The 20,430-nt window shown below is 39.9% G+C and overlaps 2 protein-coding genes across 9 annotated transcripts; one reads left to right on the forward strand and one right to left on the reverse strand.

Annotated features, from left to right (window-relative positions):
• The first annotated feature begins 459 nt into the window (after window positions 1-459).
• On the forward strand, window positions 460-17,184 carry tpd52l1 (tpd52 like 1). 8 transcript variants are annotated; one of them, XM_071478951.1, is made up of 11 exons: window positions 460-697; window positions 2,981-3,079; window positions 4,261-4,473; window positions 7,169-7,189; window positions 8,801-8,919; window positions 9,025-9,173; window positions 10,727-10,828; window positions 12,905-12,919; window positions 13,674-13,712; window positions 14,182-14,242; window positions 14,805-17,184. In XM_071478951.1, exons 1-11 carry the CDS (start codon window positions 682-684, stop codon window positions 14,925-14,927), a joined length of 957 nt encoding a protein of 318 aa, XP_071335052.1. In that variant the 5' UTR covers window positions 460-681; the 3' UTR covers window positions 14,928-17,184. The 8 variants fall into 8 exon arrangements, with proteins under 8 accessions (XP_071335052.1, XP_071335053.1, XP_071335058.1 ...); XM_071478953.1 differs by lacking the exon at window positions 4,261-4,473 and having other exon boundaries at window positions 570-697; XM_071478952.1 differs by lacking the exons at window positions 12,905-12,919; window positions 13,674-13,712 and having other exon boundaries at window positions 482-697.
• Window positions 17,185-17,833: 649 nt separating this feature from the next.
• Window positions 17,834-20,330, reverse strand: hddc2 (HD domain containing 2). The gene is made up of 6 exons (XM_071478963.1): window positions 20,116-20,330; window positions 19,386-19,507; window positions 19,139-19,241; window positions 18,833-18,901; window positions 18,614-18,752; window positions 17,834-18,155 (listed from the first exon to the last, which is right to left on the reverse strand). Exons 1-6 carry the CDS (start codon window positions 20,188-20,190, stop codon window positions 17,995-17,997), a joined length of 669 nt encoding a protein of 222 aa, XP_071335064.1. The 5' UTR covers window positions 20,191-20,330; the 3' UTR covers window positions 17,834-17,994.
• Window positions 20,331-20,430: the final 100 nt, after the last annotated feature.

A 20,430-nucleotide genomic window follows, 5' to 3' on the forward strand; every position in this document is an offset into this window, starting at 1 on the left:
ATGGAGGATTATTTAATATAAAAAAGGTAATTACTGAATAACATCCGTAATTTAAATAAAAATGCACTTCCCTTATTATCCTTTCTAATTGGACTATATTATTATTAGTGGTAGTTGTATTAGTAGTAGCAGTTCATTGTGAGGACTTTACAGAACAATACAAGCAAAAACATGAGGTTAAAAAAAGCAATATTCACAGTTTCAGTCTGCATTTCTGAGGGAGCTTAATCTGCCACGTGAAGTGTTAAGCTTCCTTTTAACTTTTGACGCTTTAAATACATTTTGATGACAATACTGCTGATGCTTTTGAATCCAGGGACTTAAAACTGCTCTTGAACTGGGTCATTGTTGTTGAAATATTGCTACTTTTAGGTCCATAAGTAATAAATCACATGAACATTTCACCTCCACCACTGACAAAAACAAAACAAAACATATGTCGCGTCTGGAGTATTTAAAAAAGTATGGTGTTTATAAATGAATTATTATGGTATTTATAAATGAATGAATTAATTAAACTGTAGCGGCTCAGGCTCGTTGGCTCGTGCCCTAAGCCCCACCTCCGAGCTGAGCAGGCGCGTGACATCCGAAGAAACCCGAGTGGGGAGTCTTCGTCCCGACGAGCCTCCGAGCCCGGTGTGTCCCGCAGGGTCGGCGTGGAGCTTCACCTGGCTGCCGCCGATGGAGCCCGGACAAGGTGAGTGAGGGTCGGTCGGTCCGTGTGTGTGGGAGAGCGGAGGGTCCACGCAGACGGGACCCGCTGCGCTCGTTTGTCCGCTGCTGGTCTGATAATGAGCTGAAGTTGAATGCAGGCTGCGCACGTCACTGTGCGGAGGTCGGAGGAGCGGGGTTATTCACGCACACCAGAAAACACCGGGGAAGTTTCAAAAACAGAAAGAAAGAGCAGTGTCGGAGTGATGTCCTCATGTGTCACGGCTGCTGTGACTGTGCGTGTGTCGTGTGCTGAGCTGAAGTGATTTCTTGTCCATTAGACCTGGTTAGACAGACATGAAGCGTCAACACACACACACACACACACACACACACACAGTGGGCCAGTGTGCAGTTGGCTTGTGTTACTGTTTATTCAAGACAACAGGGAAACTCCACACCAAGTGAAGTGCTGTGGCAGGATGCTGCTTCCTGGCTCAGAGGCTGTCTGGTGGTTTGATGCATGAGTCTTCAGGCATCACTGGTATTTGTAGAAGTTCAGCAAAGTGCCAGTTTTCCCACAATTTTCCACCACTCTGAAATCTATTAAATCGCCCTGTTATCCACACATGGTCTCCAGCCTCTTTACTCCCTTTAAGCTATTCAAAAACTCAGCGATGAAGCCTGTTATACCCAGTTTCTGTAAATCACTGCTATAGACCTCTGTAACAAAGGTTTCCTTTAAGTGAATAGTTCATCCTTGTAGTTTTAGGAAAGTGTATAAAGTGTATAAGTGTATGTAATCTATTTATGCTGATAGGTTTTTATATTATGTGTGAAATTGCTTCAACCGCCAATGTAGTTTATAGGCCCTTGATGTTCATAATTAGTAAATGAGTTGTAGAGGCAGTGAGTTGTACTCTTGTTTGGGCATATTGCTGTTTGGTTCAGCCATTTTTTTTTTTTCACCAAGAATGATTATCTACTGATAATTGCAATAGCTCTACATCTGTGCCTTCAGTGGGATAAATGTTTGGTATTAATTGCTAATTAATCAATGAATTGTTAATTGCTTCCCTTTGCTTTCCATGTCTGAATGGGTACCTGTTACAGCCAACAGGGGGGAGGTGAGGCTTTGGGGCCAGAGATGGAGCAGGGTAAAAAGACTCTTATTGTTTGTGCAACATCAGGATGGTTTTCAATTATTATGGGAAATTTTATTAACATTGTAATCCGTCTGTTTGGTGTTATCAGGGAAGAATTATGAGCTAAGGCCTGTAATTACCTTTTTTAATTCTCTTTTTATCCTAGTGTAAATGCAGCTGTAATAATTTAAAGTTCAGTCTTGGACTAAAAAGGTTTATATATAGTATGTACAGTATTGTTGCTGTTGGGCCATACTGTGGGCAACTTGGCCTCTGGTTTAGCTTCAATTGATTTTGCAGCCATATGACCATCCCCAGGCCTCTGATTTAGCATAGCCACATGACCACTGGGCCAAATGGGAATCTTGTGACCAAAGGTATTTCACCCCAGACAAAAAGAAAGGGGGAAAGACACAGAAAGGAGAGCAAAAGAGGTGGGGTTTTAAAATAAACAGTATATTTGTTAAATGTTTTTCCACTGATTAAACACCAAACCAGACAGCCAATGAAATACACCAGAGTGGTGTAATGAGTGTCTCCCTGAAATCAACCTTCAAGATCTTGATAAAGTGACGGTACTTTGGAGTCCAAAACGCAATGTGCCTTTGAAAGTAAAGTAAACCTGATACTTGAATGATATTGAGAGAATGATATCATGCTTTCATTTTACACTGGAATCTGTCTACCGGTTTGCCATAAGTTAAACTGTGGAACTAGAAGGAAATGACTATTAATGAAACAAAACTGGCCTTATGCTGACCTGCTTCCTCCTGTAGTCCAGCAGTGTGGTGTAATGAGATGTCATCAGTTTCCAAAGTATTTAGATTGCTCAATAACCTTGCTTGGTTTCTTCAAAGGTACTAAAGATCACACAGTTGACTCTGTGGAGCACAGATTTGCTGCTAACATGTTTTTCAGATTGTGATAATTGAATATGCTGTTTGAGGAGCTCAAAGACATTCAGATCTGTGCCACAGAGGGTTAAATGTCAGATTTCCTGTTCCTGTGCAAATGCAGACTCAGATAAGCTGCCCGCACCAACTCCTGTAACAAAACAGACCTAACTATCATCTGTTTACTGGCAGGGCTGGAGTGGACATTGGAGAAACACCAGATCCCTGTGTCTGTGTATATGATAACCAGTGTTTTGTCTCCTCTCGCCCTGCTGCCTTGCTCTGCTGCAGAGCTGTACTCTAGTGTTCTGAGTGAAGCGGTGGTGGACTGGGGCAGCATGGGTCCCGGAGAGGAATGGGTTAACTCAGCCACACGCGAGGGAGATCGGGGTAAGACTCATCTCTCCCAGATGAAAACATAAATCCACACTGAATCACACGAAGCAGAAAACCGCCGCTGCACAGTGACCACATGACAGGTGGTGACATCAGAGCAGGTCACTGACGGCGCTGAAGTGCAACATGTTTTTATTCTGAAAAACCAGTGCAGCAGCACCGTTCTGTCTTTTGTGATTGAGTGTGGATTTACCTACCAGTAGTCAGGAGAGTGGGTGAGTGTGGTCTGAGTGACGACAGCAAGGCAGGGATCCTATCACTTTTAAAATAAAACAGCAGCTGTGCTTTATTTGTTGATCTCTCTGCCATTTTTGCAGGACTGACTGCAATGAAAGATCAGGATATGAAGATGTTTGATACCCTTTGACTGATACATTAGTTCTCTATTCTCATCAAAGTGTTCAGTATCAGTAAAAAGCCCTGACAGGGTGTATCAGGGCTGTACATTAGCTGCCCAGCACCAGATTTATTTGTTGCCCCCAGGTCAATAGATAAATGGCAAAGGCAGACAAAGTTAGCGACTAGCTAGTGAACAGTACACAATAAACCATTTAGATCAGATCAGAGTTAATACACAGAAGAGTGAATATCAGACTTAAATTTGCTGGATGTTTTGTGTGTGTGTGTGTGTGTGTGTGTGTGTGTGTGTGTGTGTGTGTGTGTGTGTGTGTGTCAGCTGGATTTGTAAATTTGCAACAATTTGCATGTTTGCCACATCAGCTCTGTGAGGGGATAATGCAGTGGTGTATGTCAGTGTGGTGTCACTTAGTGCAGTAAAGTAAATAAATCAGTTTACTAGTTACCAGATGTACTCGATAACAGATATAAATGTGACCAGGCTTTTATGTTATAGATGTCTATGTAATTAATAATGTGAACATTATTAGAACAAAATTATGATAATATAGTCGTGGAGGTTGATAGGATCTTTATTAGTACAAAATCATTCATTGATAACTGAGACTTCTCTCTTTTTAAACGTATGAACCAGATTTCTCTCTGCTCTGTGAACACTAACTTCCTGTTTGCTGTAATTTTAAAGCCTCAAAACTTTGCATTTTTTGGTCAGTTAGGCTAAAACATCATTATATGAGAACTCGTCGCTTGCGAAATATGATGAATCAAGACATTTGTGTCAAGACACTGAAAATGTATTTAACTGTTACTCTGCTCAGGTTTGAGTCAGGGCATGGTTTTCCCCTCCGGTGAGGAGCCGGTTAAGCAGAACTATGGTGAAGACTCGTCTCCTGGGGTCCAAAACGGGGAAAACCTGACAGAATGGGGTAAAACTTCACCACCAGGGGAGGATCAGTGGGGTCAGGCATCAGTCTCCCACTCTGACAACTGGGTCATGTCCACTACTTGGGATATGCAACTGGGCAGCACAGGTGACGAGGGACATAGTTTAGAGCCCGTAGAGTAGACAATCTTTCACTCTGGTTGAACATTTACTCGCCGTTATGTGTTAAGTCCTGGCAACTTAGAAGAATTTAAAGCTGCAATTTAGGAAGCAACAAACACTGTGTAGGTATATTATAGGCAGATGTGGGTAATGTTAGACTCGATGTTTTTAATTTGCCTATTTTAAGGCCAACCAATAAATAAGTAAGAAGTATTTCAGTCTTGGCATCACTTTGAGCCTGAATAAAACAACAACAAAAAGATAATATAATTAAACAGTCAACTGAGTAATCAAAAGTTGACAAATCAAAACAATGAAGGCATTATAGAGACTTTCCTCTGAAGTCTGGTGTATGTTGTATGACACTTGATCAGGTGTCGGGGGGGCAGTTCTGGTAAATAGTCGTCACCTAATCACCAAATAAAAATGATGAAATTACAAATTTTACCAAAACTTTTTAATGTCAATGAATCAACATGGTAAAAACAAAACAATCTATCTATACGAGCAAAACTTAAGCAGTATGTCGTCCATGCCTACTGGAAATGATTTCACCAAACCAGTTTTAATCTATGATAATAGGCTGTAAAATTCAAAGCATCACATCAGAAAAAACTATCGTTGCCAGATGTGTTAAGGTCCAGTAATTGTCATTGGTTGTGATGGTGCAGGTTCTGGGTCAGCTAACTTGAATGTTCCATTAATTTATCTCTATGCATGCGTGTTAAATGTTCAACCAAAGTGTAATGTTTCCTTAAAATGTAATTTTGACCCTTACTGTCCGAGAACATGATTCAGTACTACAGAAGGAGCTCACTGGTGATATGCATGAGCAAGTTCGGAAGCAATGTGCAGTCCAGACCACAGGTATTTGGACAATTACACATTTTTATTCTTTAGGCTCTGTACTTAAGCACATTTTAAATAAATTTGAAATAAAAATAATCAATAATCCAGGAAAGTACCAAGTTTCAGCTTTAATTACAGTAGGTTTACATCAATACAGAAAGAACTGTGTGGGAGATACAACCTTTTTAACATATAGTGCCCAAAGTTTAGGGGTTCAAATATTATTGGATAGATATGCACAAAGTCAAACTACATCATCATACTCAGTCAGTAACTATCAAACTGTTAGTTTGATCAACTAAACATAAAATGTTCTTTTTCTCTTCCTACTTTTCTCTCTCCATCATTTTGATAGAGGTTGAATTATGTTATAGAACTTCAATCCATGTTTTTGTGAACTGCGACGCAACCTTTCTGCTTTTGATGCTTACCTGGGCTTTGCATCTTGTCTTGAATCTTTGACCAGGAACCATGTCCACACTCATCCTGGAGAGCATTCTTAAAAGGCCCTTTTCTTCACCGTGCAGGATTTTCTGCCAGCTGTCTACCAGCTTGGTTTTCATTTTCTAGTTTTTCTGTATACTCGCTTTTATTTTTTTTTAGAGTGAACCCACCCGCTGATTTTGGCAAACCACCTACCTTTGAAATCTCTCTGATGATTGCTCTTCAGCTTCACAGTCACCTCTTCGCTTCTTGTATTGACAGACAACTCCACCTCATTCTCAATGGAAACTCTCATCAACTCTCTGAATCATGTGCTGTGCAAAAGACACTTAGAAGCCGAGTGTCCAAATACTTTTGATCCCCTTAACTTTGGGAACTATGAGTTGAAAGCACCAAATCTTTATTATTTTTTATCCCTTATTTTATTTCTTATTCAGTGTGCTGAAACTCAGAGTCTGAAGAGAAAAAAATGTGTAACTGTCCCAATACTTACAGTCTGAACTGTAGATGGCAAATTCTAACTTTTTAAAAGGAATAAAAGCATCATAAAATATAATCAGTCAGTAACTTTTGGTAAAGGAGCATGTCCACAGTGCTTTAAAATGAAACATTGAGTCACCCCGTCCCTGCAGTTTAGTAGAGAGCTGTTATATATAGTTGTGGCACAGAAAGTGACACTGTCAGAACAAGTTTTCTCAGGACCCGAGCTTACTTTGAATCCTGCTTTGACGGTTCATCTAACCGATTTTACGGGGCGAAACATATTAACTTACAAGTTTCAGCGCTCTCCTCATACCGGCGAATTGGCAACAGACTATCATAGTAGAGGAGAAATGACAGGGACGATATTTTAAAACAGATCATCAGACTTTTCACTAATCTTATTTTAAAACTAACCATAACATCAACAAGTTCACTCACACACTGTGCCTTTTGTTTCCATAAATGACACACTGTAAACCATGTGATTCACAAACATGCATCTGTCTGACATGCAATACTGAACTGGTAGGAAACGTTTAAATCAGTGCTCTTCGTGGTATTTCTAAGATTTTCTCATGGCTGTGTGAACAGGGACAAATAATCAGATTTCTCAGTGCACTTAGACATGAAAAGCTTCCATCTGAGCCACAGGGGTTTAAAGAATCTGATTTTCCTGCCTGTGTGTAATGTAGGCAGAAATAACTCCCTGCTATAGAAAGGTCTGACTTGTGCTGGTGCATGCTGTGCTTGCTGCAGTTGTGGGAACTGTGCGTTTTTGCTGCATGTGGTGCTGCTGAGCCCCGTTTAACCTTAGATTTTAAAGCGGTAACTGTTTTGGTATCAACAGAACTGTCTTTACTAACCTTACTCTGTCCTCTCCTGTCTCACAATGCGGCCACATCCAGACAGAGGACACCTCACAGCAGGTACGGTGAAATAGTTCATATCCATTCTGTGTGCTTTTTGATATTTCAGTGTACATGCAAAACTTTTACAGGTCCACTTCAATTATGCAGACATTATGACCTACATGTATTTGCATTTCTCGGGTTGTGTGTGCACAGTCATGCTGCTGTTGCCTGTTGCTGTGTGCTACCTGTCTGGTCAGCCATATAAGCCTAATCAGACGGAAGCAGTCTCAAAGTGTAAACCTCTTGTTATCCTTTTGGTTTCAGTCTTTTCTCAGTGTTGGTTGTTGCTTTAGTCAGTATCTCAGCGTCTGTATGTGTCTGTCCTATTAAACTTCATGACAGGTTCGTTATTATTATTATTATTATTATTATTATATTATATTAAGAGTCAGTCACCTGAAGCTCATCAGCTGACGGTGTGCACCAGCTTCATTGTTCAGTTTGATTCACAGAGACACTTGAAATTATTTCTATGTCTTTGAATTAGTGGTTTAGTACAGGATCAGTATCTAAAGAGCGTGTATTGTGTTTGTGGGTGTGGCAGTGTAATTGTGTACATGAGACATAACATTGTCTGCAGGAGGTGTAAGCATAGTGTGCAAGTCGTATAATCGGGTGTCTCTGTAATAGGCAGAAACACGCAAATCCTTCTAAAGACTTGTTCTGTAAATCTTTGAGATAAAACATTTTCTTTATAAAATCATCTTCCAGAATTTCTGCAGCTCACCACGTTTATTTTATTTGTTGTATCTTGTTTGGATAGATTAGATTTGATCTGAAGTCCTCATGCACCGCACGTAAACAAACTCGGGTTTTACATAACGTCTTTCATTCTGGTTCCAGGTCCCTGTATTCCCCATAACTCACACTGTAAAGCACTAAAATCAATTATTGCAAAAAAAATGAAATTCGGCCTGACATCTGAAAGCATCTTGTTTGTTTGCCTGTGCGTGCGTGTGTGTGTTTGTGTGTACGCGTACGGCAGACTGTAGTGTCAGTCAGTAGAGTTAAAGCAACATAATCCACATCAGTTAATCCAGATTAGAGCTCTGCAGGCTGCAGCCACAGATTACATAACTGCCAAACAGAGGCGCAGACAGACAGATATGTGGACACACACACACACACACACACACACACACAAACACAAGAAATACAGGGATGTAAAGTAGCAGAAAAGAAAACAGGAGTCATCAGCAGTGGGGGGTCGGGGATGGGGGTGGGGGGGGCGGGGTGACATGGTGCCTTGCCATAAATGATGGTAATACAAAATGTTTTGAATGAAATATTAGTATATTAGAGCAAAACAGCCCCGTTACTTTTTGTGTTTTTGTGGCTTTATCCCTATGATTTGTTGCAGGCGAGAACAGGAATCTGCGGGAGGGAGGGAAAATGCTGCGTATTGTTTCATACTGGTGAATAATGGACTGATTATAGAAAGCGTTTGACTTGACTGACTGCACAGCTCTCTTTCTCTGTGAACATCAAATCCGTATCAAGGAGACCAAATCACATTCTTATTTTCGTTCACTTTCCTCCTCTACTTTTTTTTTATGTATGTGTGCCTTCACTTTCTTGCAGGTGTGTTAAAGAAAATCTCACCATGTGTGTAAATGTTTCATTCAGGTTTTCTGGACTCTGAGCCACTGAGAGAGGCCGATGAGGATTTGGCGTCAGAGGTCAACTTGAACAACTCCATCATGACAGAGGAGGAGAGAGAGGAGATCCAGCAAGAACTGGCTAAAGTACGAACACACACACACACACGCACACACACACACAGAATTTGATTCAACAAAGACAGTAAAAGGACAAGTGCTGGTTAAGTAGCTCCTTGTGTTTGTGTCCAGCTGGAGGAGGAGATCAATACACTGAAGCAGGTTTTGTCGTCCAAAGAGAAGCAGCACGCAGAGCTCAAACAGAAACTGGGTATCACTCCTCTGAGCGAGCTCAAAAACAACTTCAGCAGAGGCTGGCATGACATGCAGACCTCCACGGCGTAAGTTAAAGTGTGTGTGTGTGTGTGTGTGTGTGTGTGTGTGTGTGTGTGTGCAAGAGAGAGAGAGAGAGAGTCTGTGTGATACAGCTTCAAGACAAAGGAAGAGTTTTCAAGTTCAAGTGAAGAGGACAAAGTGTGGGTTTGAGTGTGTGTCTGTGTCTGTGTGCGCGTGTGTGTCCATTTGTGTAGCAGTGATGGTAAAAGCAGCAGCATGTGGCAGAATGACTTTACTGTTTGCTGTCAACATGGATGCCCTTTCCAGGACACACACTAAGAAAGTAAACACACATACATTATCTATCTATAAAATCATCCTCCAAACTGAGTGATAGCAGAAAAAAAAACAATTAAAAAGCATGTGAGTGACCTGTTATCACTGCCGTGTTCACTGTACCAGACATCATAAATCTGATTAAAAACACATCAAACTGTGCTGAAGGCTACTGTTGACCTCACAGCACAATTAGCTTGACTTGTCCTCTCCAGTCTTTGCACAGGATTTTCATTTGCAAACCAAACAGAGCGACAATTTAGCAAAAAGCGTCACTTTTTGAAGTTAGATTCAAAAGAAATGTCGTCATTTCTACCATAAAAATAAAAAATTGAAAATCCAGTAAGTGTATTTGATTGTGAAGGCATATTTCAGGATTTATTGTTTAGAGAAATAACCTAATTTCCTTATTAGACAGTCAGTGCTGAGCTCTTGTCCGGAGACGAAGGATCGACGCTCCATACCTCCCTTCTTATCCAGTTACACTTTAGCCTAAGATCACTTTACACACACAGCCTCCATGCTCATCTATAATGAACCAGTGTGACCACAGGAGTGTAAGATGCTTGATAGACCCAGATGTGTGATTGGTTAAAGTTGCAATTTATGATCCAGATGTAAACTGAAGGGTCACCACGGCACTAAGAGTTTATGTATAAAAAAAAAAAACAACTAATGAGAGCATTTAAGTGGTAGACATGATAAATGGTGATTAATAACACAGAAGAAGTTGTTGTGTGCACGTACGTACTTTAAGTGTTTAACTTTACTTTAATTTCCTGCAATAAAAACGTTTGTAGTGAAAAAAGGTTGAAAGGCTGTTTATGCTTTGAAAATGAAATCATCAAAATCATCAAATGTGATTCAGTGCATGATAATTAAGAGGATGGCCAAGCATCATGACACAAGTGACCTTGGTTTTATTGCCTTTGATGAGGCTGATGATTAATAGATAGATAGATAGATAGATAGATAGATAGATAGATAGATAGATAGATAGATAGATAGATAGATAGATAGATAGATTACTTTATTAATCCCCAAGGGGAAATTTGAGTGTCATAACAGCAGTACACTAATGCAAGACAGGTGAAGAAGTCATTGTAGAACTACTGTTTACTTGTGTTTTTCCCCTTTGTATACATCTGCACTCATTTGTATGACTACTGTATTAATTTGAGCATGAGTTCAGTGCATACATGTGTGAAATAGTCATGACATATGTTCAATGCACGTTTTGTGGTGTGTGTGTGTGTGTGTGTGTGTGTGTGTGTGTTGTCAGCTATAAGAAGACGTCAGAGACGCTGTCCACGGCAGGACAGAGAACCTCAGCAGCCTTCAGCACCCTCGGCACCGCCATCACCAGGAAGTTTGGAGACATGAGGTACACAATATCATTCACTTCATCACAGATTGAAATCTTCCGCTGCTCACCTGTCACGACCTTTTGCTAACGTCAGCAGGCTGTTTGTGTTGATCGATAATCTATCATGCAGACACTTTGGACACGGTCACTGCTAAATCTACAAGCGTTAAGTCAAGAGCAGCTGGACTTACTTTAGATTCTTCTTCAAGGTGACGAATCTAAAGTGAGCCCAATTGCCATAACACATATTCCAGTTTTTAACACTTCTCCTTCACGCACAAACCATTTAATGCTTTTTGAATCTCTGCATCATCCTCTGTGTCCCTGCGGCTTGAATCCCAGTCTCTTTCAAACATCATGCGACCCTGCACGTGTCCTCTGCAGCCCTGGCTGTGCATTAACTCAAAAAAGGTCCATGATCGACTCATCTGCACAAACCAGCCCAGTTAAACCCAATCCACCCATCCACCACTAATGAATCCCCACTTTCATCCAGCTCGCAGACATGTTTTTATTTGTGCCAACCATCTCTGAGTTTTGACTCTTGGCTCTCTCCAGTTGAGAGGAAGCTCAGATTATGTAAGACCACTTTAAGCTGCTTTCAGTGGGATCTGAAGGGCTAGAGCAAAGTCTGCCTCCCTCGCTCACTTTCTTTCCCCTGTTGTCTCCCTCTAACGCTCTGTGTGGCTCTGTCTGAGACACTGACAGTAAAACAAAGTGTGCATGTGTCTGTATTGTTCTGTGTGAAATAAATGGAGCTTTTGTGCGCAGGACGACAGGAGAGAGCTGCAGAGTGTGGGCCTGTGTGACATGTTGTGTGCGAGAGCGGGCGTGCATGTTGCAGAGTGTGTGTCCAGTGTGTGCAGGAGAAAACACAGTCCAGGCAGTCCAGGAACAAAACAATCAACATACAGTCAATGTCGGCTCATTCAAGCAGAGAGAGAGTTCATTTCATTTCTGTGATGTTTGACAAATGAGTCAGTTATAGTGACAGTGCTGCTTTCAGCATTGACCTGTAGAGACTCTGTGTCTGGTTGATGGTGGATTTATTTTAAAAGACAAAATGATTTTGGTAATTCTTAGTAAACTGCAGTTTATTGTGTGTTTTTGGGATATGGATTACAGAAAGGAAACACAATGCATTATCTTTGGTGTATTCCAGCATGGTTGGTCTAGAGTTACTGTTCCCACGGAGGTATGTTGTGTGTGTGTGTGTGTGTGTGTGTGTGTGTGTGCATAGGTTTGGTTTGTATACTGTAAGCATGTTTGATATTCCTGCTGTGGATATGCTAGAAGTGTGCTCTTGCATGTGATTTTGTCCCATCAGTCATTATTTCAAATATTTAACCATTTTGTCCCAAATAAAACAGTGCACCACTGTTTATATTTATTCCACATTCTCCATTTGCATCAATGAATAATTCACTATAATAATTCCCTACTATATATGCAAAGGTGAATACCACTTTTTTTTGAAGATAGGAGCTCTTTCTAAAATGCATGCATCTAATTGAAACTCACTGATTCTGGAAAGGTGAGCAGTTTGCCATTGGACAAGGTAACAGAAAAGTTCTGCTGTGTTTCCCACATCAAATCAACCAAAATATATAATGCTTGTCATTTTTGTGCAGTGAAAATTCTCCTTTTGGGACAGTGTCACTGTGCCACCGTTGTTTATTCTGTGTGATTTTCTTGCAACAACTAACTCTTTATTTCTGTCTTTGCCGTGTGTGTGTGTGTGTGTGTGTGTGAGAACAGATAGTGGTTTAGGGTTTTCTTAAAATGTGAAGATTTAAAGATTGTGTTTTTATGTGTCTGTGGTGTTTAACTTCAGTGGACGTACACAAGTACAGCTCAGTACAATCTGGTTCCCCACAGGTCCACAGCAATGTTGTTCACTTCTTCTAGTTGACTTCCTCTAACAGATGCGGCTGCTTCCTCGTGGTGACCTAGACTGAGATGAAAACAATATTAGCACCACTTGCAGTTTACCTTCCGCTGAGAAATAATCTGTATTGACAACAAAAATAACAGGAACTCTTTCTGAGTGAATTTTAAATAAAATCTTTTCCATCTTCCTCCATGCTTCCCAAGGTCCAACTCCATAGGGTAAGAGTCACACAGCTCATTATGCCTCATTAGTTGTTCCCTAACTCAATAGATCACTAGCTGGTCGTTACAGTATGGACTCAGAGGGTCAGCTGAGTCCTGTTGAGTAAATGCTGCTGCCATGCTGGACTGCAGTGCTCGGTCAGGTGCTTCTCTCAGCACAGAATCAGATTGAATTGATTCTGGTCTCCGATAAGCCAAAATAAATTGACTCAATGAATCATGTGAACAGTGTCGTGAACTTTCCTGCACTTTCTTAAGTTGCAGGAAAGTGCTAAAGCTAAGCTAGCACAGGGACAACTGATTTTGTCTTTTGTTTTTTACTTTTTTTTAATTTATTTTAATTACTGAGACTGATGAAGATAGATTAATGAAACAAACTGTGAGTTGCAGCCTTGTATGATGTCACACCATAGATTAAGTATTATCCTTTCATCTGTGACGAGGTTTGAGCTGTTACCCACAATCAGTTTCCTCACAAAACCAGTTCGTACCTGCTGGTGTATCTCTCCCCTGTAGCCTTGTCTCTCATTCCATCATCTATTCGAGAAGTCCTGGGGCTTGTTCTGCATGCGCAACAATACCAAGAGGAAAAACACAAACAAACTCTCGCGAGCTCTGTGGGCCAGTTCGACGCTGGCTCTTTTGTGTGTGTGTGTGTAAGATAAGATGAATTTTATTCATACCATGGGGGGTGAAATTTGCAGCTTGTGCTAATCATTAACTCCTCTCTCACCACGCTCTCTGGGGACAGCTACTCTATCAGACACTCTATGAGCATGCCCACCATGAGGTAACCAGTCTGTGTGTGTGTGCTTGTGTGTCTCATTTTATGAATGTTCTCTATTTTTATATATATATATATATATATATATATATATATATATATATATATATAGATTTTTTTTTGTAATTTTTTTATTTACTGAACTTTTACATACAGTAATGTCAACTTAATATAACATCGCTTACATTAGTCTGCTGCTTCCATTTATTTATTTAGTTAAACTACCTGGCACCTCCTTTACAACCTCCACCAGTGAATTGTTTACAGTTGCCTTCACTACCTCAACTCTCTAAAGTTTACGTGTATGCCAATACAGAAAATACATATTCTTATATAGGGTAATAATCAGGTTATAAACTGTCATTCACAATTTAATGGATGCTTTGCTCATTTTTAGCACATTAGTCATTTATTATTATTTCAGAAAGTAGCCGGGACGTTCTGATATAGTAAACACTTTTTCTTGTCTTCACAGAAACTCTCCCAGCTTCAAGTCTTTTGAGGAGAAAGTTGAGACTACAGTGTCGACTATCAAGGTAAACAGCGTGTGTTTGTGTGTGTGAGAGAGTTTGTATGATTAAGTGATGTAAGATAAAAACTCTTCAAACACGGTATGTTAGCTGCTGAATAGTCTCACTTACTCTGAGCTTTAAAAAAAATGACATACAGGGGATATTATAAAATCATCAATGCCATATTTCTAAACCTTAAGTATAAAGGAGAAAAATACTATAATCTATGTGTAAGGAAGATGCTGAATTGTTGCTCACTTCTATCCTGTTTTGTGACTTTCAGTTTTACTATCAAGGACAACAGTCTTTCTGAATGTCTTTCAGAATGTACACAATTCTTGAGTTTATGAAACCCTCTCAAAGACACTGTTAAACAAAAGACGTTGCTGAAAAAGTTCACATTTAGGTTAGGATACGTATCAAAAAACACTTTTGTCCTCTTTCACACTCCCTGCAAACGCCTGACAGTGTCGCTCTTAGTAAAACTCTGCCACCTTGAGCCTGTTCTCAGCACAACACTGTTGGCACAAGATACAGAGAAAGAGTGTTTTGTTGTTGACAGCACATCTTTCTTTTCTCGTACCAGACAAAGGTTGGAGGTACAGGGACCGGAGGCAGCTTTGAAGAGGTCCTCTCATCTGCAGCAAACGCCAGCTCTCAGGACACGCCCACTAACAACTTGACGGACACCTCTGAGAGGCAGTGCTAGAGCTGCATCCGAACCACGGGGCAGGACTTAAAAAAACAGGAACTCTATCACTGCTGTATCACAGCACTTATCTATCCAAAGCTCTGACTGAAACTTTACAGAATACTTTTATTTGAAAGTGTTGAAATGTCTTTGCAAACTTTCCCATTTATGTTATAAAGTCTCATAACACTTTGATAGAATATCCTACAACCCTAAAAAGCTTAGTCTTGATAGAAAATTGACACCATGTCATGTTTGGACCAGGTTTAGAGCTGGTTGATCTCTGCTGTTGAAGGGCTCTGGTCATTCTTCAGTGGATTTTGTCAACACAGACAAATGTCAACTGCCGTCCTGTGGGTCCAAACCATGTGACAACACATATGTTGATCAGATGATGATGAAGTGGAGAACCAGCCAAGCCTTAGTTCTAAAATAATGATATAAAAGGAGGATGAGCTGGTTCAAAATCAGCTCCAGCAGGCAGAAAACCCAGTGTTTCTGGTCTGTATTTGTGTCACTTAAGTGACAAGCGTTGCATGGTTTGGCTCACGTAGTGACGCTGTCATCACAAGTCAAAAACTCAGCTGGAATCCCTCAGACACAAAATAAGAGGTTATTAATTCCTTCTTTTGCTACGTAAATTCTTTAGACGTGGAAATTTGGTAGATGTTCAGCACATTGTACAGTGCTGCTCCAACCCACAATATCACTACCACTCATGACTTTCATACCAAGAAATACAAAAACTACATTTATAGGTTATTATTAGAAACGTGTTTGATAAGAAATATCATTTTTATGTTACATTTTCAACTGCTTAGTCACCAAACATGTAAAGTCTTAAAAGCACTGAATTTAGTTTCCTAAGAAAAGAAAAAAGAGGCCTTAGAAGTTATTTAAAAGTTTTAAATTTAAGGTTTCTTTTCTTGTTTTCTCCATCCTCAGTCCGAAAACCATTTACTATTGTATATAACATACAAAAGCATAAAATCTTAAACCAGCAAGTTTGACATTTTGCTTGAAAAACGACTGCAACAATTTATTGATTATCAAAATAGTTCATTTTATTTCAATGAACTTTATCAGTCAAAAAAAGGAAATATATTTGATCATGATCACAAATGTACCCAGTCATATAACTTTCAAAAAAATCGCAGCTGACTGTAACACACATCTGCTGGGGCCTGTTTGAATGCTGGATCATACTAATGGCACTTATTTCTAGTCTGTTCATTCACACTATAGGACAAACTAGTCTACAGCAGGAAATGAAACACTGCGTATGTGCCATTTGCAGTGAAATATGATCAAATGCTAGATTTTGTCCATGTATAAATGTAATGCCGAAGTACAGTTATGGTTTTCTCATGACTGTCTACTAAAAAAGAATCTGACTAATCACTTTGGAAAATTAAATCTGATGCTGGATGGAGAAAACAACCTTGTTCTCTGCAGACATCAAACGGCCTAGACTAGGGAAATTTACTACTTAAACTTGGATCTTTTTAACCTTGATTGTGTGAAGAACGGTGCAGCTGTATTCGAACAGATTTTAACCCGAAATGGTCCTGATAACTTGTTTTTATGTTTCAGTTTTTCTGTCACCTGCTGACTCACAGGATAGAAAATCTGATGCCTATTGACAGGTCACTGATACAACATTTATAACATTAGTACAACGAAACAACATCACACTGCAACTGCTGCACACAAGCTGTAATACAATCCTGTGACTGTAATGTGACCCTGAAATCCGGCACATGCTGTTACCGTAGTATGAGAAGGCCGGTACCACCAAAAATAAAAAAATATATATTTATGTTTTCTTTTGGTCTCAGTGCCCACTGCATGATCTGCCGTCAAAGTTACATTCTGCTTTCAATATATAATCTGTTTTGTGTTTCATGTATCCCATACTTTTACTCTTTCATGTGTTTAAGACGTGTTTTTTATTTTCTTTGCTGTGGTTTGAGAAGATGCCCAGGATCACTTAATGTTTAATTCAGTCTGTCTTGAATTAATTAACATTTTAAGAACTGAAAGATTTTAGCAAGAGAGCATTGTCAGCTCCGACCTGTTACTAAATAACTGAGGTAATGCACATTCTGTCAGTGGAAAATGAATCATAGTTTATATTTTTCGATTTGCACATTAATAGTGAAATCAAATTGTATTCATCACCAGTTTAAAGACCTTTTTACAAAAGCTTTTACTAAAACTAACACCCAAAGACATAAACTGTGACATTCAAATAAAATAACACTGTTACAAATAACTTTGTTTTCATGGCTGATGTATTGATATTAAAGATTGTTCGAACCAAATATCACAGATGACTGTTTTTACAATGAAACACTGAGCACTGTGACTGAACCTGATGAAAAAAACAGGGATGAAACAACCAAACATACAGTAATAAATTCAATAATGTGCAACTGAAGGTCAGAGCAACATTTTAAAACACTAGTTTAAAATAACGTTCAGTTTTCACTTCACAGCAAAGCTGAGTTCCTGAGTATGTTGTTACCATTCAACAATATAGATTTCTAACATATTCTGTATACTGTGCAATAGGACTGCATGAGAAAAAGATTGACATTATTTTGGATGTGGAATGATGCTGCCACAGTTGAGTCTGATGGTGCAGAACATTGGGTTGTTTTTTTTAAATGGATAACCCTTTTATGTAATAGCTGCAAGATAATCTATATTTAATAACATGTCAACCTGTAAACAACATTTCTGTGGATTTGAAACATGCAATAAAACCTTTTGATGTGTAGAAAATGTTGCCATAGTTCATTAATATCTCCTCACATTAGCAGTAAATAATGTGAGAACATTATCTGGAAATTTATACACGTTTTATTGCATTTTCAATCCATTTCAGAAAGATTGAGCTACATTGTGTTGGTACAGTACATTATCTGGCAGTTTTTGCATTAGTAACCATGAGAATGTATTTATTCTAGATGATGACGTGTCTGGTCATATGATGCAGTCATGAATGCTTGTACACATAGTTTGTGTTCCAGTCCAGTTTCTCTGTCCCTCCACTGAGGAGGTGTTTGTGTGTGTGTTACAGTCAGGACGTGTGTGAGGTTGCGTGTGGCTGCTGTGCAGATACTGCACCAGTTGTCTGTGAGCCCCCAGAATTCTTTGTGCCGTCAGTTTTTGTCATGTGACGCCCTCTTTCTTCATTCAGAGCGCTGACCAGCTGGAGCACATCTGGGTGGTGGAAACGACCTGAGAATGAGCAGAAATATGAAAAGAAAATTATAAAGGAAATTTGCATCAAAATATGAGAAATATAAATTTTAATGTGCCTGTTTTGTCTTTTGACTAACATACACAATGAATAAAAAGTCTACACAGTCCATATGTGTTTGTAAATGGCTTGTAAATGCCTGAAATGACAACTCATTAAATCAAGCAATAGTATATGGAAACAATAAACAAAGAGCCTCTCATTTTGAATTAGCTACAACCAGAATATTGACTGTTTTATTAATAAACCTCCTTCGTGTGTACTGAATAAATATTACATGAAAAGAAGTGTGTATTTCTGACGTTAACTGCACTGTTCTGAGTCGGTGTCTCTGCACAGAGCTATTCCAGAGGTCCAGTGAAGAAGAGGGATGTGAAATGGAGAAGACGATAGTGTCTGATTACAAAGCTAAAAGCACGACAGACTGCAGACTTACCATTGGTAGAGTCAAAGAACTCCTGAAGTCTTCCAGGTGTTCCCTCTAACTCCTCATACTCATGAGCCTGCAGGATCATCTCCAGGAGGTCAAACTGTTTCACCAACCTGGCCTCTGGACTGCTCTGGGTTTCATACTCCTGCAGACAAGACAAGTGTGTGTTTCACAAAAACATTCAGTTCAGTTCAGCTCTGCTCTTAGATTAGTTTAATTATTTACCTCCCACAGTCCATAAATCTCCTGTTTAAGCCCCTCTGGCAGAAGACCTGATAAATGTCTCATCGCCTCCTGAAAGAGATGTGAGGAGATATTATCAATGCCAAACACAACAATGGCTTCTTTTCTATAATACATCTCCTGACTTTTGTTTTCTCTCCATCATTATTCACTTAAAAATGCCATGTGGTTACACCTGACCTGGTTTTGGTTTAATTCAAACTGAAATACAACCTAGAACACATGAACAGTAATACAGACACTGATTAAATTAATTTTGATATAATGCCAGTGTTGCTGGTCTCTTACCTCTTCTCTCCTGTGTTTCTCTGCTTTACTGATGTTGTCTGATGGGGCAATATCTCCCACAATGCACTCTGCCATGTCGTGAACCAGGGCCAGCTTTATACACCTGAGGACAGATAGGTGTAGAGACAGGTCACTAATCGGACAGGCCAGTGTGTCACTGCTCTTTGGAGGATGCTTTAACCTGTACATTAGATAGTGTTTTCCTACAGTCACAGCTGCATCAGCACCAATGTTGTATTTGACCCACCTGTCTTTGTCCACTGTGGGGTCAGTGACGGTCAGAGACATCATGGCCATGCGGTACATGTGGTCTGACACACTCTCAGGTTTCTTCACAGCCCTGTACACCCAGCCGGTCCGTGGGACCCTCTGCAGGTAACATCACCCGCAACATGCAAGTCACACACAGTGGCACAAGGAGAGGGAGAGGGAAAATGTCATGACTTATTTTACTATCTTCATGATCTGTGTTTGCATACACTCACTTCACTGCACACAACCACAGAAACATTGTGTTGTTTTCTGGTTTTCTGGGTCTTTTATCATAGTAAATTGAATTTGTGTAACAAAACAAGACATCTGGAAGGTCCTGAACGCTGCCACGAATAAATATGAAAGGTAATGATCAATTATTTTGTCCAAGCAGCTTTTCCTGACCCAACAAGGACCTTGTCAGTCATATTGTTTAATCAACATCACAGGTTTCCACGCTGCAGTAACAAGGCGCTTTTTCTTGCTGTCAAGCTGTAATGAATTAAGCTGTAATGGTTGTGTGCCCAGAGGCAGAATGACGAGCTGCACTTCTGTTAATCCGAGAGGAAACGTTGTGTTGTATTAACATCAACCAGCACCAGCAAAACAGTTTGAGGGAGCAGACTGAGCCCGAATACACCGAGGTCCAGAGTTACATCACTGTTCATTTTTGAATAGGTACAAAGCCACAATAAAAGTCGCCTGAGGTTGGGAACAAGTCTTACTTTAAGTTGTCCAATAAGTTTCATAAACTGCAGCATATTGCTCGTACCGGCTGCTGTGTCCATCGTGGTCGCCATTACTGTACGCAACGCCTGTAATACCCTCTGCGGCCGCCAGGTGACGGTATAAACAACGAAATAGGTCCGAGTGCAAAGAGATACCGCTCTTAAATCCTGGTTAGTGTATTTGTTGTTGTTTTGTTTTGTTGTGTGTGCATCGAGAGAATTTCGCTTAACGTTTTTGTGTCCTCAATGTGGACATGCCGTTTTAATTTCTTTGTTAAAAGTATGGAAATAAGGAAAACTGTAGATGGCAGT

The sequence above is a fragment of the Trachinotus anak genome, unplaced genomic scaffold, assembly GCF_046630095.1.
Source record: "Trachinotus anak isolate AG129_WGS33_773 ecotype Australia unplaced genomic scaffold, CSIRO_AGI_Tana_v1 ptg000005l, whole genome shotgun sequence".
In the NCBI taxonomy this organism is placed as follows: Eukaryota; Metazoa; Chordata; class Actinopteri; order Carangiformes; family Carangidae; genus Trachinotus; species Trachinotus anak.

Excerpts from the sequence above, each read along its gene's own strand:
- tpd52l1 (XM_071478951.1), top strand. Across the intron at positions 3,080-4,260 it reads CACACGCGAGGGAGATCGGG|GTTTGAGTCAGGGCATGGTT; the intron begins GTAAGACTCATC and ends TACTCTGCTCAG. Across the intron at positions 8,920-9,024 it reads TCCAGCAAGAACTGGCTAAA|CTGGAGGAGGAGATCAATAC; the intron begins GTACGAACACAC and ends GTTTGTGTCCAG.
- hddc2 (XM_071478963.1), bottom strand. The coding sequence starts at position 20,190 with ATGGCGACCACGATGGACACAGCAGCCGGTACGAGCAATATGCTGCAG. Across the intron at positions 19,508-20,115 it reads AACTTATTGGACAACTTAAA|AGGGTCCCACGGACCGGCTG; the intron begins GTAAGACTTGTT and ends TGTTACCTGCAG. Across the intron at positions 18,753-18,832 it reads AGATTTATGGACTGTGGGAG|GAGTATGAAACCCAGAGCAG; the intron begins GTAAATAATTAA and ends TCTTGTCTGCAG.